Below are 18,078 nucleotides of genomic sequence, written 5' to 3' on the forward strand. Positions count from 1 at the left end.
CCTAAATAGCAAAATTCCTTTACATGCTTTAATGTGTTATTTCCTATTCCGATCTTTATGTTTTTTTATCCTCTTTTTTCGCGCATTTCATTACTTTTGTTTTTTCCTTGTTGATTTTCATACTGTAGTCTCTAGATATCCTGTTCCTAATTCCCTTTCCTTTTCTGCTAGTGTTACTACGCCACCTCAGCATAATATGTATTGTATCGCCCTGCACTTTGACCCCTAACTTAAAGTCCTGCTTTACTATATTTATGGCTTCCTCTATGTAAAGGTTAAACATTGCTGGCGACAAAGCGCAGCCCTGTCTAACCCTCTTCTGCACCTTGGCCTCCGCCTCCTCGCCCTCTACGATAATCGATTACCTTTCTATCTTTATATACTATCCCTGCCTCATTCATTATCCTAAATAAAGTCAAAAGTGTTCTAATTAACTCTATCTAATACCTTTTCTAAATCTACGAAAGCCATGTAAGTTGTTTTTCCTACTCTTAAAATTTCCTCTTTTCCACTTTTGTTCCTGAATGTTTTATTAAGTCTGCTGATACTGCACCTGCTCCTGTTGCTGGTCCTATATAGTGGAACTCTGACCAAAGTATATTAAACCCTAGCTATTCCTCTGTGATGTTTGGTTGCTCTAAAGGTTCTTTCGCCGTATAGAGTTGTTCCACTCTCTAATATCTAATTTACTGCATATTTTGCGTACATTTAAAACAAAAATTCAAAACTAAGCCGTGAAAGAAAAGGCTTACAAAGCAAAAGAATATCGTGAAGGTTTCGTAAATTTGGGTGCCAATTTAAACCGCATGTAGCTGCACTCTCCTGCTGAAGTGTGGCAATCATTTGTAAAGCTCTATTTCACCCTTGTGTTTTTGTAGAACCATTGAGTCTTTTGGCTTACGAAACTACCTGTCCTCAGGTGCGAAGGCGGCAACCCTTTGAGTTTATCAAGTTTTGGTGGTGTGCCCACCAATTTGCAGGGGTCTAGGCGAGCATATGGTAGCCAAGTTGTTATTTGAGGGTGGTAAAATTTGTAACTGGATGAACCTTTTTCTCTTCGCTCTATAGATAGGAATAAGTTAACAAGTCTGCAATAATTTGTATTTTTTATTGGGTTTCGCCTCGGATTCAAGAGTTTCTCACTCAAATTCCACTTAATCCGACGACCTCCTGATTTAAATTTACGGTTTGCATTTAACGATCTCACGCAAACGAGACTAAATCATGCGAGTGCATTCAAGAGAGAATCTTGAAATAAGAGTTTGTAGCCCAAAGATGTGTCTCAAATCACTGTTTCCACACGACATTTATGCGTGAAGCATAAATTCCGCGATGGTGATTTAAAATGGAGGGCTGAAATTAACAACAAACAACGTGGAAAATGCGCAAAGGTAAAGAACTCGAACTTGTCAAGTGAAAATGTCGTAAGGATGCCTTAAAATAGGCTCGCACAAAAAGTTGAAGCTAATCAGCATAAATTTAGTGCATTTACATCCAATTTATATACGCGTTTCCGGTAAAGATAAAATAAAATTACACTGGAAATTGCTTGTCAAGCACGTGCCATATAAAATAAATTCCTTTAATAAACCCGGTCACGTTTTTACTTCGACTTTTTAATTGGAATAAATCTTTTTATAGACGTTTAACAACTTTCAAAATCGAAAGAATATCAAAGATATCGCGAGCCGCCGCTTTTTCGAATTTGTGTAAACGTTTATCTTTGGCTAATCAAAGAAAACGCACCGCTCCACGTTTTCACAACAAAAACCTCGAACTACTTGTCCAAATACGGTCCTGTTATTTTCGCCCCCAAAATCGTAGGGTCGGCGGCCGTTACAACAATGAAGTGGTACCTGCCTTCGGCCACCTTAAATTCCATGTACTACAACGGGATTACCACTGTTAAATGAATATTAAGATGGATCTCGCCACCCTTCTGAAAACCAGGAAGCGTTCACTAGGACCTAAGGCTCGCTAATTACATTCAGGTATTTTTAGAGTTGAAGATTCTTAACCTGCCATATTTTTAGACGGAAATATTTCACGCGTTTTTTTTTTGTTAAAATACGAAATTAATTGCATCGATTAAATGCAAAGTTGGAAATATTCCAATAAGAACTTCAGGAAATCGCTCTTTCATTTAAGAGTAATCAAACCTCAAATGGTCTGTTAATTAAAGTTCGCTATACATTTTTAATGGATTGACAGTAAAAGCAAAATAAGCCTTTTTCTAGCACTCTAGGATTCTAAGCACTTGTAACGTGGTACGCTCAGAGATTTTTTTACCTCAGAGAGACTTTTATTAACTTAAACTGTTCGGAACAAGAGAAAGTTATCGCGAACCACACTTGAAATGCTGGGAGGACTGTCAGGAAAAGAATCTGAAAAGAAATGTGGAAAAGGTTAAAGAAAACTAATTGGGTTCTTGGTTTTTTCCAATTATCTTGAAGTTACCTAATCCAAGATTCAAGTTTGAAGTCTCATTTTCGCTGGAAATCTTTTTGATGTGCCCTTCAAACCCAAAGCCTGGAAGTTTTTTGAAAGTAATTGCAAGCTTTCAGAATCATTGAAATGCCATTCACACAAAAGCTCTTGTATAAATTGAAACTGAGAACTTCCAAACTGCTCTAAATTATTTAAGGGTTTTAATTACGATTTAAAACTATGAAGGTTTTCTCTCAAAAAATTTAAAATTTCATTTCGCTAGAAATATTTTTTGGTATTATTTGGTGTTCTTGGTTCGGTTAGACATCACTGAAAGTTTAAAAATGATCCAGTTCAAATCTTCTAGCGATACATTTGCATTTTTTTTCTAAAATTAGAATTTAAAGAACTGTAGGTGTGCTTTTTTATGCATCAAAAATTGAACTTTTTACTTCGAATGTGACTTAAAGTTGTTTTGTCAGTTCGACCATAAATGCCTAGTATATTAATCTTTAATGCTTCTAAAATTAAGGACTTCAAGTAACCTAAATTTCGTTCTAAAATCTTTGCATGCAATTATTTCCAGAAAGCCTTCGTGTTTTGCATTTTAAGTGAAAAGGGCCGAGAACATTACAATCCCCCCCCCCCTCCCGCTTATATTTCATTGACTATTTTAGACTTTAAGAGTTTTATGTCTATCAGTTTTTTTCAAACACTAATTTGCGCTCAGTCAAAATTGATATTGGGCATTTGTACGAGGTTCAAATTTTGATCACCTCCTTAGGATTGTTTCACAGAAGCCCTTCTAATGCAATTATCAGCCGAAAAACAAATTTACTCAAAAATTAGTCACGCAACATCGGTATTTAACTAATTAGTAAATGTTTAGAGCGAGGATTAGGGGCTTAAAAAACGTTCAATTTTGTATTATTTGCAACCTTGTTCAGCTCAAAAATTGCGGTTGATAGGTTTGAAATTTGAAAGTTTGCAGCTGGGCTCGTATACCACCCCAAAAATGTCTACCAGCTCCCCTACTATTTGCTCATCCTCCAATCCCGACATTAGAAATTTTTTTGTTTAGAATTTAAAGAACTGTAAATAAGTATTCATCAAACTTCTAGTTTGAATTTATTATACACTTTTACTTTTATGCATCAGAAATAGGACGCCTATCGGATTAGTCTTTAACGCTTTTAAAATTAAGGATTTCAAGTTGAAAGTTAAAGATCTTCAAGTCTAAATTTCGTGGTAAAAAGTGTTGAGTTGAAGATTAAAGCAACTATAGAGTCTTCTAAACTTTTAAGTTAGAGTTGAAGGCTATCAGCGTTTTTCAAACACTAATTTTGATCCGTTTTCGAGTTGAGGTTTGGGGCTTCAAAAATTGAACCTTTCAAAATTTGGGGATATTTATCTCCGCCGCGATTTGGAAGTAATCCAATGAGATTCTTGGAGATCTTCCTGATTAGTTATAGCCTTATAGTATACTTGAAAGTTGAGTGTTTTTTTACTAAGCAAATGCAGGCATTTTTTGTCCCAACTGCAGCCCCAAACTTAAAAATACGTTGGGATGCACCTGAAAGGATTTTGGTCATGGTGTATTTTTGAATAAATGAATTACATCCAAGTCAAGGTGGCATAAAATGACAATATGAAAGATGAGTAATTGCTTTAGATACCGCCGGCGAAAACGTATTACTAATGAATGTCGAGGAACCAGTTCGAATTGATAACGCAAAATTTTGTTGGTAGATATCAGTTGTTTCGCGAGATTGTAAGTGAATGTTCGTTTTGTGGATTGCTATGCCTGTCGAAAGGTAGGAAACTACACAAGAATTTCGGTACACTCCTACACTTGTATTTTAGTAAAAATTGCTTTATTTCAATGATCTACTGCTAAACCTCGCTGCAGTAGGGCATCATTAATTGTCTTGTACAAGTAAATGGGCGATTCACAGAGTTCACTCGGCCAAAGCGAGGTTCAAACGGATCTCTGAAGTTGAGAGAATCAGCAGGGGCTCAAAACCTTTCAATATTGCATTATTTGCAAGTTAACTTAAAAGTTAGCAGTGCATTTTTGTTCAACGTGCATCCTGCGGATCTTACCAACTTCATAGATGCTCAAATTCAAAAGTATGAGGTTCGACTTTTCGCCTTTCAAATTAACATTAGGAAAAACAGGCAAAAGGGTAACTTGAATTTTAAAAAAAAGGTAATTGAAATCTTTGTAGTTGACTGGAATTAATTTCCTCAAATTTGAAATTTCACTCGAATGAGAACTTCCCGCTAACTACCTCCTTATCTTTTTTCACTTTTGTAGTTTACATTAATTCGATCTTTTCCTTTACTTTTCTTCTTAATAGCATATGTCTCGCTAAATATGACTCTACCGGAAAATTATTTCAATAATGGCTGTCTAATTTGCTATTCTTATACAAAAGCGTGTAGCGAAAAGATTTTCTGAAATAGCAGTGCACATCCATTTCTTGTCTTTGTAACAATGTAATACTTTGCAGCAGAGCTTGCAATTAAAAAGCTCTCAGTGGTTTATTTTTGTGTACTACTCTAAATACCAATCATTGCTTGTTTATTTGAATACCCCTGCAAAGTTATGGAAGCAACTTCGCGTTCTCCGCCTGGCTCTATATCCTATAGTCATGGTTTTTCTAATAAATGAGGCATGTGTCGCTTTATTTTCGAACATTTTAAAGTGACACCAATGTAACACCTATATAAATCACGATTCTTTACTTCCTGTTTTGACAGATCAAAGATACATTTAGTTGTTTCAACAAATAAACCGGTAAACATAGGCTACAAATCTACAATTATTACAAACATAAACTATTTCATAACTTTGTAATGTTGGAAAGAGAAAAATATATCCATTGTTTTTCAAATGCAATAATTCAACAACTTATGACGTGCACAAAAAATGTGCCTCCACTCTTGATTTCTAAAACACTCAATCATATACACTGCCTTTTTTTTGGCTCTAAGAAAAAAGTTGTCTCAGATCGACCTGGAAAAAATATTTTCTTATAGAATGTGGCCTGTAGAATCCATCATTTCAAACAGTTCTAAGATCGGGCTACTCGATGAAAAGTTACAGCCCTTTGAATTTTTTGTCGAAATTCGTTTTTTGCCCATAACTTTTGATTGAGACGTCTAATCGGAAAAGTGCGAATCGTTTTGGATTCTACGCACCAAAATTAATAAGAAAAAGTTTTTCCCCGAGAAATTTTGGTGCAGTTGATTTTTGGCAAAAAAGGAAGGTTATACACTGCCTTTTTTTTGGCTCGAAGAAAAAAGTGGTCTCAGATCGACCGGGAAAAAATATTTTCTTATAAAATGTGGCCTGTAGAATGCATAATTTCAAACAGTTCCAAGATCGGGATACTAGATCGAAAGTTACAGCCCTTTGAATAATTTTTTGTCGAAATTCGTTTTTTGCCCATAACTTTTGATTGAGACGTCTAATCGGAAAAGTGCGAATCGTTTTGGATTCTACGCACCAAAATTAATAAGAAAAAGTTTTTTCCCGAGAAATTTTGGTGCAGTCGATTTTTGGTAAAAAAAAGAAAGGTTAACACTGCCTTTTTTTTGGCTCTAAGAAAAAAGTTGTCTCAGATCGACCTGGAAAAAATATTTTCTTATAAAATGTGGCCTGTAGAATCCATAATTTCAAACAGTACCAAGATCGGGCTACTAGATCAAAAGTTACAGCCCTTTGAATTTTTTGTCGAAATTCGTTTTTTGCCCATAACTTTTGATTGAGACGTCTAATCGGAAAAGTGCGAATCGTTTTGGATTCTACGCACCAAAATTAATAAGAAAAAGTTTTTTCCCGAGAAATTTTGGTGCAGTCGATTTTTGGTAAAAAAAAGAAAGGTTAACACTGCCTTTTTTTTGGCTCTAAGAAAAAAGTTGTCTCAGATCGACCTGGAAAAAATATTTTCTTATAAAATGTGGCCTGTAGAATCCATAATTTCAAACAGTACCAAGATCGGGCTACTAGATCAAAAGTTACAGCCCTTTGAATTTTTTGTCGAAATTCGTTTTTTGCCCATAACTTTTGATTGAGACGACTAATCGAAAAAGTGCGAATCGTTTTAGATTCTACGCACCAAAATTAATAAGAAAAAGTTTTTCCCCGAGAAATTTTGGTGCAGTTGATTTTTGGCAAAAAAGGAAGGTTATACACTGCCTTTTTTTTGGCTCGAAGAAAAAAGTGGTCTCAGATCGACCGGGAAAAAATATTTTCTTATAAAATGTGGCCTGTAGAATGCATAATTTCAAACAGTTCCAAGATCGGGATACTAGATCGAAAGTTACAGCCCTTTGAATAATTTTTTGTCGAAATTCGTTTTTTGCCCATAACTTTTGATTGAGACGTCTAATCGGAAAAGTGCGAATCGTTTTGGATTCTACGCACCAAAATTAATAAGAAAAAGTTTTTTCCCGAGAAATTTTGGTGCAGTCGATTTTTGGTAAAAAAAAGAAAGGTTAACACTGCCTTTTTTTTGGCTCTAAGAAAAAAGTTGTCTCAGATCGACCTGGAAAAAATATTTTCTTATAAAATGTGGCCTGTAGAATCCATAATTTCAAACAGTACCAAGATCGGGCTACTAGATCAAAAGTTACAGCCCTTTGAATTTTTTGTCGAAATTCGTTTTTTGCCATAACTTTTGATTTGCGACGAACTAATCGGAATAAAGTGCGATCGTTTTAATTCTTACGCACCAAAATTAATAAAGAAAAAGTTTTTCCCGAGAAATTTTTTGGTGCAGTTGTTTTTGGTAAAAAGGAGGTTATACACTGCCTTTTTTTTGGCTCGAAGAAAAAAGTGGTCTCAGATCGACCGGGAAAAAATATTTTCTTATAAAATGTGGCCTGTAGAATGCATAATTTCAAACAGTTCCAAGATCGGGATACTAGATCGAAAGTTACAGCCCTTTGAATAATTTTTTGTCGAAATTCGTTTTTTGCCCATAACTTTTGATTGAGACGTCTAATCGGAAAAGTGCGAATCGTTTTGGATTCTACGCACCAAAATTAATAAGAAAAAGTTTTTTCCCGAGAAATTTTGGTGCAGTCGATTTTTGGTAAAAAAAGAAAGGTTAACACTGCCTTTTTTTTGGCTCGAAGAAAAAAGTTGTTTCAGATCGACCGGGAAAAAATATTTACTTATAGAATGTGGCCTGTAGAATCCATAATTTCAAACAGTTCTAAGATCGGGCTACTCGATCAAAAGTTACAGCCCTTTGAATTTTTTGTCGAAATTCGGCAAAACATACCCCCAGAAAAGTAAAATTCGATGAAGATTTCTGGAAAATTATTTTAAAAGTGGAGATGATTAATAACCGCCCAGCAAAGAAAACCTCGATTACCTTTTCCTTATAACCTTCAGTGTGGTCATGGTACTTTAATGAAAATGTCAATAAAACTAACGGGTACTGGGGGGCATTCCATCCCCCCACACTCACCGGGTTCAAGAAGAAATCACGAGACTCTTCAAGGCTACACATTTTTTGGAAGAGAATATGACCGGTGGGGCTGGGGGGTATAGATTACAACCCAGCCAACACATACTCCCCGCAAACTAATATTCAGTGACGTTTTCGGGAAAATTATATTACAACCGGGGATGGTTAAAAACCATCCAGAAAAAAAACCTCGATAACCGTTTACCTATAACCCTCAGTGCTCTCATGGTGATTTACTGGAAACGACAATGAAATTAATGCGGAATAATTTCGAAAAATGTTTTGTGTACTTCTATATTGGGTGCCAATACTTTGCATTTTTTTTATTTTGAAACGTGGGTTAAAATAACGCTTGTAAAATTATTTTTGGAAAATTTCAACTGCACTCCACGGACATTTTCAGAAGTTCAGGAAATTACCCGTGCGCATCTCGGCACAGAGTGCCAACAGGCGCATAACAAAGACACATGTCCCATTATTAGCATTTTTTTTTAAATAACACATTCAAAAATTATTGTTGGAAAGCTCCTATTACAGTTCTTTGTTGTATCACAAAAATTGTCAGGATTTTTCAAAATTTTTGTATGTATATCTAAATACCAACAGGTGCATAGAGATACGTGTCCCACAATTTGCATTTTTAGCTCATTTATTGATGGTATTATGTTCGTTATGGCTGGCTAGCTGTCCGACTGAGGTCTCAGCAATTACAATAGCTAGAGACTTTAAATTTTCACTAAAAGCCTTCTGCTATACTGTAGATGTGCAGGCTCTAGTCTATTTTGAGTTAGATTACTTGTGAGATCGATAATTGAAGAAAAGAATTTCGATATGGTTTTCGGTGGTGCTATAATTTTACCGTTAGATAGCGCTACCAGTATAAAAACTTATGAAAAATTTAATTACATATTTACTTTGTGATTTGTTTTATAAAATAAAGACGTATCCTTAATTGAAATTTGAAATTGAAAAATTTCTACTGCAATTCTAGGTTGAACCACAGAAATTGTCAGAATTTCACGAATACCTGACTGTACACTGTACAGGGTGGTTTAAATTCGTGGCTCACCATTAGGATCCCCACAACGATGAGAAATACATGTTAAATGGGGACAACGGTGACAAGGGTGACAACGCATTTGAAATTTTTGAAAAATCTTTAAGAAATAAGAAAGTAGTAGCCTGTATCTCCAAAAGCTAGTGTTCTATGGAAATTCTGATAACCGATTCAGATTCACCGAAAAAAAGTGCCCATAGAAAGTGCTAACAGTTTCAGTTTTTCGGTGATATTGTTTTCAAAGATTTTTCAAAAATTTCAAAAGCGTTTCGTCAGCCACTAAAGGGACAATTTTGCCCCCCATTTAACTTACACTGTATCTCTCACCGTTACAGAGTGTTCAATGGTGACAAACAATTACATAGGAGAGGCAAACTTCCCAAAATTTTCATTTTTGCATAATAGGTATAATATGCAACACAATTTCAGGTTTAGTTCGACTTACCCATAAAATAAGCGACAGTCCCATGTCACCTTAATAAAACCACGTTTGAAAGCCTTGAATGCCTTAGGAAAGAAGGAAGTCATAGAGAGGGTTGCATTTTGCATCTGGCAAAGACCGACTTTTCCGATCGACCAACGAAAAGGGAAACTCTGGGCACCGGTAGCATCTTCCATAGACCGATTCTTACGTATCAACCGCCGATTAACATCGAATCAGCCGGTGACTAGTATCGACCACCTATCATTCTCAACGGGAAGGGACACCTTTCGCATCTTCTCTTTGTTATTGCCCGCCCATGAACTTCGAACGATCACTTACAAAATTGAAAATTTGATATCCATATCAAAATGTGACTAAAGAAGGAACAAGATTTCACCTTTCCGGGTTTGAAATTAAAAAAAAGGTTTGGATTCTTTATTTTCGTGTCCCTCAAGACCTCCAGATATCAAATTTGGCAATTTGCACCATCACTTGCATTCTTCTCTGGCACGTAGTTCTCGCGGAAAAAATAAAATAAAGTTACCCAAATTTTGGAATTTGAATAAACCTAATTTTGATTATAAGTACACGTAAGGAATAGGAGGGGGTATAAATGCATAGGTGGAATCCACCAATGTATAGGATGAGCACAGTGATTCTGATTAAAATATCTTCTTGGCAATTTTGAAATTTTTTATATGCTAATAAATGTCGGATATAAACTTTAATTTAGAAAACATTTGAGAACAAATTAATATAATGACCATTTTTCTAAACATTGACTATTAAAATAATTTGTTCTTCCACGAAGAGGAAACCCTAATTGAATGTATACCTACCGTCTCTTATTTTTAGCTGACAAATAACTGTAATTAATAATGTCTAGGAATACATTATTTAAATCAATTTAATCCTAGCCATAAACAGTTACCAACATTCCTGCGATCTGCGGACGTTTCATTAGAAATTTCACAACATTTTTGATTGGTTGCGATCTAAAATTAACAATAACGACACCCGGTATATCACCGCCGTCGTAAAAGTAACCAATAAAACCGCGACGCGCGTGTTGACACTATGTGAAAAATTTCGGGAATGCAAATTTTGATGTGAAAATAAGTTTCTCATCTGGCATGGTTTTCCGTTGTATTTTTTTAATTATTAAAACGCGTCGCAGCCGATTTAGCCACCCAACTGTGGAGATCCTCGTGGTATTAGTTAGAAAAATATAAATTAGAAATTGATTTGTACACTCTCTAAACACGTTATGCACATTACAAAACTGAATACGCTTAAAATTAATTGGTTAATAAATTTTCCGAAGTGCATGTTTGGAATTTTCTTTCAAATCCTTAATAGGAAGCGTATTTATTGCCGAAACCCTCCACAATTAGAAACGATACGACGAGGTCCTTCGCGAGATTTCCTGTTGGAAACAATGACCTTCCCCTTTCACGAAATCATAATTCAAGATTCACTCGACTACTTCCCCAAAATTGTAAAAGAAAAAGGACTAATGGTTTTTTTTTGTTGAAGGAGTGTCCCCATTGTGATGACTTCATTGTTTTATTGCCTTTTTGTTCTTTGTCCTTATTATACGAGTTTTAAAAGTGCTTGTACACGAGGGTAAAGCTCTTCATTAAACTCACTCGGGGGCGATTTTTTTCAAACCGCCAAACTTTTTAACAGAATAGATTTAAATACGGATCTGACCGAACTTAACAATACCTCATTATTTCTTCCCTTTTTAAACACTAAGACTACCCACCGAGTGTCTCTACCCTCTCGTAAAGGTCATCGAGCATTAAACGTTGGCAAAGGGATTTTTTTTCTGTACTCGCACAGGTAGGACACGCGTGTCACCCCTAATATAATAGGATCTTATTTGTCGTTTTGAAAAAACTCGAGGCGTTCTTATAAAAAGAAAAGGATTAGTTCAAAGTTACGGCACGTGCGCTACAAAATACATAAATGTTGAAAAATCGTTTAAATTATGCAATCACCGGCAGCTCCTTCTCTGTATCCTTCGTCGATGCAGCTCTATTCTGCTCTCATCGCGTGATCTGGACAGCATTTACAAGTGCGTTCAGCTGGATATCGAAATAATTATAGAAGTAAGGGTGGACCATAAACTTTTGTGTTGTTTTTTTCTACCAATAAGATGTTGATTTACTCGGAACAATTACAGGTTCAATTTCTACGGCTTCTTAAATTTCATTCGTAATTTATAGTCGCCTTGTAAACGAACCAATTTAGGATTCTCTGAAATTCTCAGACAGACTAACGGAATAAGATGTAATTTTCATAAACAATATTTTAAAAATCTTCATAGAGCAATAACAAGGGCTGTTTTAGAATTAGGTATTTTTAAAGTCTTCTTAAAAAGGCGACCCCTCGAAAGTCTTTAGGAAATATTTCTTTTTTCTTCTTGGATTCCTTTTACTTGACTTTTTATACATTTGTTTCAAGTCTTCTTAGTACTGTAGCGAATTTTGCAGAAATCTCGATAGACATCGAGGCGCCATGAAATATTAGTCATCGGCGATAAGAACGAAGGTGGATTTGACGTAATCTTTCCGGGAAATATAACGTGTTTTGCGATTGTGCCATAAGTAAGTGAAAAATTATAACTACTGTTAAAAATTTACCCAGTTTAAGACAGTATTGTTAGTTAATTGTACCTAAATAAAACCACGTAATTAAATTTACGTTGCAGTACCTTTAAAAGGTCCTCTTTGAATCCTCCTTAAAGATTTCCATGTAAGTTTTATTAAATCATCTGCTGAGGTGCTTTTATTAAATCTTCTTGGCGTATACAGGAATTTTTTTAGAAACATTCACAGACAGTTTATCTCATACTAGCAAAAACCTTATGTGCATAACTTCTTAGAATCATAAATAAGTGCTATAAATCTAAATGGCGCACAGATTTGAAGGTAATGGAGTTTCTGCCAAAAATGTTTGGGGTGAGGGGGTTACTTTTATTAACCAAACTTTAACTTAACGTGAACTGACAAAAGCTTAATATTTTTATTCTTCTTGACTTTTAAGAGAGGTATGACGGTCCCCTGTTTCCTATTTTGTGTTACTCCATCTTTTGTTAACTTTAATTGATGGTTTCTATGAAAACAATTGTATTTATATTCCATGGCTTCTGTTTATAAAATTATCCGGTACCATGACTGACAATTTGGTGGCCACCTTTCCTCTCTCCTGTTTACTTCTAGATTTTTTATAATAATGGAAAAATATCGTGCCACTAAGAGTTTTAAATCTATTGAAGCTCTTAAATTCTTATATTTTTCGTATGTGTTTAGTCGTCTTAACTTTGGCTCTGTGATCTGGAATCTCTATTACATTACCTACAGTGATCACATTGAACGCGTTCAGAAAACTTTTCTCAAGTTTATTTCAAAAAAGTTTAATGTTGAATATGTGGATTATAAAACTGCCTGTGTCAACTTTAAAATCTGTCCATTATCTTTGCATAGAACTAAGATTGATGTTATGTGCTTATATAAAATTATCAATCACCTTCTTGACAACTACTTACTTTCCAAAATTCTAATGATTACTCCTTCCTATGTCCCTCGTCATCAACAGCCTCTCCTATCATCTCAAGCTAGAACCAATTTCTATTATAATGCCCCAATGAATAGAATGTTTTTGTTGTTTAATAACAATGCTTTTCGAAATTTGGACATTTTTTCGTTTAGCTTTAATTTATTTAAAAAGAAATTATTTAAAATATTACTTGAAATCTCTTAATTCGGTTTATTAACTTCGTTATTTATCCTTTTTCCTTTTCTACACGTCGCATCGCATTTACTATCTTGCCATACATCATTTATTTTACTGTATCTTAATTTTAATTTTATTTCATACTGCGTACGTAATTACATTTTGTTTGCCTCTACTCTTTGTTGAATTTAAGTAGCACATCACTTGTGTCCTGCATACTAATTTATCACTTATGTGTTTAAAATTATAATTATTTTTATTTTAATATTTTATTTATATTTTAATTTACTCTGTTAACCTTATTTAAGCTTTTATTTTGATTATGCTTGTGGAATGTCACATTTACCATTGGTTTATATTTTTTTCAATACGATGTAGTTGCTATTTTAGGTTTGTCCTGTTTGCAACTCAAATTGATTAAATAAATAAATTTTTCACTATTTAGAAACGTCTATTTAAGGGAATTGGGGCCATAAAAGATCGCTGGTAGAAGGGGAAGACACGTGTACGTGTCCCTACCGGCCGTGTAATTACATAATTTAGGGACGGGACTACATGGTGTGTGGTCGGCGACATCTGAGCGCCATCCCTGAGCTTGATTTACTAATTTGGTGATTTTTCACTCTTATCTTAAGATTTGGTCCGATTGTTTTCAAACTGGTGTCGTCGGAAGATCTTGCAAACGCGCACAACTCCTCCGTAGGGGAAAATTTGATTTTTTTCCTTGTAGCAAAATTGACCACCGGCCTCTTCGAGGGGTAGTTGACTTCAGGTGCCCAAACGCTGCGAATTTTGTAACGCGATTTAAGGTTCTCAAGCTCGAATCGTGGCCTCTCTTTCTCGTGTGGATAATAGAAGCTCGAGCTATGCGACGTGTCACAAAAATTGAGTACTATTTTGTGGAGGATTTTTAGCGAAATCCACCAAAATGGCGCATTTGTATGAAGTGAGTACCGACAAAGGAAATGTAGTACCTCTCGGCAAGGTCTGACGGATGGTGGGGTGAAAACTTTAAATGCGATTGACGAGCGAACGGGGTGTTGTAATTAGGTGCCGGCAAAGGGACTCTGGTAGCCTTTGACAAGATCTTATTAGTGGTGGAGCCAAAACTGCCTAATAGAATACTGATCTACCTTTTTTTTAAGTAACAGGGACCACTAAACGGTTGCAACGGTGGTCTCTTTGCGAATTTCCTCTTCTGAAACCACGAAGTACTGTTCTCTAGCGGGACCAGAAACCGAATTCCTTCAAAAGAAATGACTCCAACTCAATCTTTTAATTAATCACCCACAAAATGGAAAATAGACTTGTTTAATTGTTGGTTACTTCCGCCTTACGAATCAAATTAGAGTTCCTCAGTCTTTTCCAAATATGCCAATTTTACAAGTTCCATGATATTGAGTGCTATCATGGTGATATGCAAATGTAACCCAATCGTCCCATTTAAAAAGATGAAATATGATACACACTCCAGACTTTATGACTCTACCGATTTCCGAAAGCAATTCCAAAACAAAGACCCATAGAAAAGAACACGTTGCACTGCAGTTGATCAATTTATTCTTTCTGATGCCACCTAAACCACCATTTATTTGGAAGATAATGTCAAAAACCTCTTATTATTTTGATCCGCAAATTTCAATGCTGCGCAATGATTAATTTTTCAAATTCTAAACCTCTAACTTCAAAATGAAATTTCAAAAAAAGCAAATTTACATCACAAGAAGTGAAGGTAGGGAGAGGGGTCATTACCAACAAGAAATTAAAACCATTTTTTTTGCTTAACAACTTTAGTTTGTACACCAACGAGCGAACTGCAACGATTTCGAGTAAATGAATAGAATATAATTAACAAGTAGTTGTTGACAAGATGTTTGTTATAATTTTACGCACTCAATAGCCACGCCCGTCTGTATGTTTGTGCACTTTAAACTAGCTTAGGCATTTTGATAGTGAGAGTTAAAGTTTCTCCATGTTTATAACCCTTACAAGGTATCTTTCTGTTCAATGATTTTGGACCTTCTTTCCGTCCGTCCGTCCGCCTGTGTACACGAACGGTTTCGAATTTTCCAATTCTGTTTTCAGTATTATGTTATAATTACTCAAGAAGAACTGATTAAATTTTCATTGACCAAGGAGCTCGTTTGCTACATTTGTTACAAGTTTATTAAAGCTTATTTATTCTCTTGAAATACCTCGTTTGAGTTATCTTTGGTTTGAATTATTTCCAGGGAAAGGATCGTCAATTTTCGAAGCCCTATGTTAACACTATGTGAGACCATACGAAATTATAACCATTCTTATTGTCGGTTTGTAAAAACAATAAAGCAATAAACCAATATGGACAACGAGCGACCAACACAGACGGACGGACAGAAAGTCAAAATGACCAAAATTTAATCAGCGAGTCCCTTGACAATTGTCTACCTATTAGTGAACACAGAATTTGAAAATTCGAAATCGTTCGTGAGTTATCATGTACAAGGAACGGATAAAATACTCCTGTACACAAGATCAAATTAAAGAAGGAATGGAATTTGAAGTGCCATAGAAAAACATCATTTGGCGGGAAAACATAAAACTATTGTAACAGAAACCTATAACACTCGGATGGCCTCTAGCGGCGAACTAAAGAACTAAGGCAAACACAAATCTACTACAAAAATATCAGTACGAATATGTCATAACTTTTCTTGTATAAAACTGCGATATTGTTGAAAAAAGTACAACTTTCTGGAAAATAAGTCAATAATTATCGCCCGACCACCCCAAAATTGAACTTTTGCGAAGAAAAACAACCACGTTTATAAATTATTTCTTTTCAAATTGTGAATGTATGTAGCAATTTTGATTAAACATATTTAAATGGAGGTTCAATGAAATACGATAATTGACTTTTGCGTAAGGAAGCGGCTGAGTTTAATAGTATATTAACAAACAAGTGTATAATTAGAATCCATTACAGTCCTCTGGAAGCCTGCCTTCTTTACTTGGAGTATCAAGAGTGGAATTTTTCATCACCTGGTGATTTATAATATGTAACAGTCCCTTGAATGAAATTGAATTGTACAAAGTTCGGTAGTGAAGTAATAGTTTGAGATTACAACCACAATTTCAATGGCCATTTTGTCCACTTTGAACTTTGATGAATAGCTTGCAGCTGAGTACACACTATGATTATCCGCTCTTTGCTTGTAGCGCTGTTATGAAACATTGAGGAATTGTTTGCGAGTTTGTATCTGTCATTGTTTGAAACATGTTGGTACTTATATGACATTAGCCATTAATGATTTTGTATGGCTAACAGTAAAGTTTAAAAGCAAACGAACTTAATGCTCAATCGTCAAATTAATAGGTATTGTACGTAAGCGATAAAAATACGGAAGGCTTCTCGAAGAGGGTCGTAAAACGGAAATTAAGTACATACCGCTTATTAAATATGCATTAAAATACTTTGTCGGCCCTTTCACATATAATAAATCCGCACAGAAGAGCCACTCCATGTATTAGTATCTTTGACTAGTAAGGGGCTGCACATAGCGTCGCCGAATTTTCTACATCCACAAGCCGAATGCAGCCTCGGGCGTCCCAAAAAACAATCGCGATGTACTCAGGAGACGCAATTCTGTCAACCGCAAATGAAATTAAATTCTGAAAGTTTTTCATGATACTGAAAATTGGAACGGTAATACCCTCGAGAACTTTGCTCTATTAAATGCCAGACAGGTCATATTGATCCTAAAAATTTCCAATCGCGCCCGTACAAGTCCGACCATGGAATTTAATGATGCGGACGCGAATTTTCTTTATCGCGCCAATAAATTTTTGCGTTCGGCGTTTATTAAAAGTCGACATTTTTACTTGCAGGTCTGAAGTATCTGCTGCAAGGTATCGGGCAGAATTACAAGAGCGACTCGCAGACTTTGGAAAACGGGGGACTGTGGCCGTCCGTTTTTAATTTGGCGACGAAGGCGTCGGTATCGGCGAACGCGACGTGCGGGGAGGTCGGCAGGGAGGAGTTCTGCCGGTTGGCCGAGAACGGCAGGGGAAAGTGTGGGTACTGCGACCAGCTTGGTCAGGATACCACCAAGCAGCATTCCGTTCAGAATGTCATCGACGGCAGCAATCGGTGGTGGCAGAGTCCCGCGTTGTCCAACGGGCCGGAGTTCGAGTATGTCACCATTACCTTTGACCTGAAGCAAGTAAGTAATACCATACACTCCATGCACCATGAGGTGCTTTAATTATGGTTGACATGCTATACGCTTTCAGATTTTGTATAAGAAAGCCTTCTCCTTGAGTCTTGGGGGCTACTGTGGTCAACCAGAACGCCGCATTGAAAGTTCCCATACGTATACCGACATACCTAATTTTTTGGATGTGTGAAAATTTTATCTTGAAGCTCAAATTTTTGAGTTTAAAGATTACTTAAAAAAAACAATGCACGGCGCGATTTTGAAACCTAGCATGTAGTTTTGAGGGACATTACGCGTTGGTACCTTTAAATTTCAACCTGAAACCTAATTTTAAAGGAATGGAAGTTAATAATGCAGATTTGAGGTGTCAAAATTTCAAAATTTGGAAGTTGAAAGACAAGTTTCAAAATACGTGATCCTGCACGAGATTCTAAACTTCAGATTCGTTAATTCTTTCTTTATTACACCTAACAACCTGTTAACTTTTGGCAAAAGGTAATAAAATCTTTCTATGGAGGGGGGAGGGTATTCCAGACCTCCTAAACCCCCCGGTACTATGTGTTCAGATTCTCATAATAATTAGTTTTTCGGAAAGGACAGACGAATCTTTCTTTCTTGTGGAGTATACTGATAGTAAATGCGGGCTAATAGAACATATTTTATTCCCTAGGTCAGGTATTGAGTTCGGACTTTCGCTGGATTATTCCCTATGACTCTTTGATGTGTAACAATTCACTATAAGTCTTGTCT

General features: G+C 35.7%; 1 protein-coding gene across 1 annotated transcript in view; it reads left to right on the top strand.

Moving 5' to 3' along the window:
- Positions 1–18,078, top strand: part of LOC116170678 (laminin subunit alpha-1-like) — an 83,304-nt gene that overhangs the window by 25,920 nt on the left and 39,306 nt on the right. The window contains exon 2 of the mRNA XM_031487182.1: positions 17,000–17,334. Coding sequence (XP_031343042.1) covers positions 17,000–17,334 — 335 coding nt within the window. The remainder of the gene's footprint in view (positions 1–16,999; positions 17,335–18,078) is intronic.

Source organism: Photinus pyralis, unplaced genomic scaffold (genome assembly GCF_008802855.1).
Source record: "Photinus pyralis isolate 1611_PpyrPB1 unplaced genomic scaffold, Ppyr1.3 Ppyr1.4_LG5, whole genome shotgun sequence".
NCBI lineage: Eukaryota > Metazoa > Arthropoda > Insecta > Coleoptera > Lampyridae > Photinus > Photinus pyralis.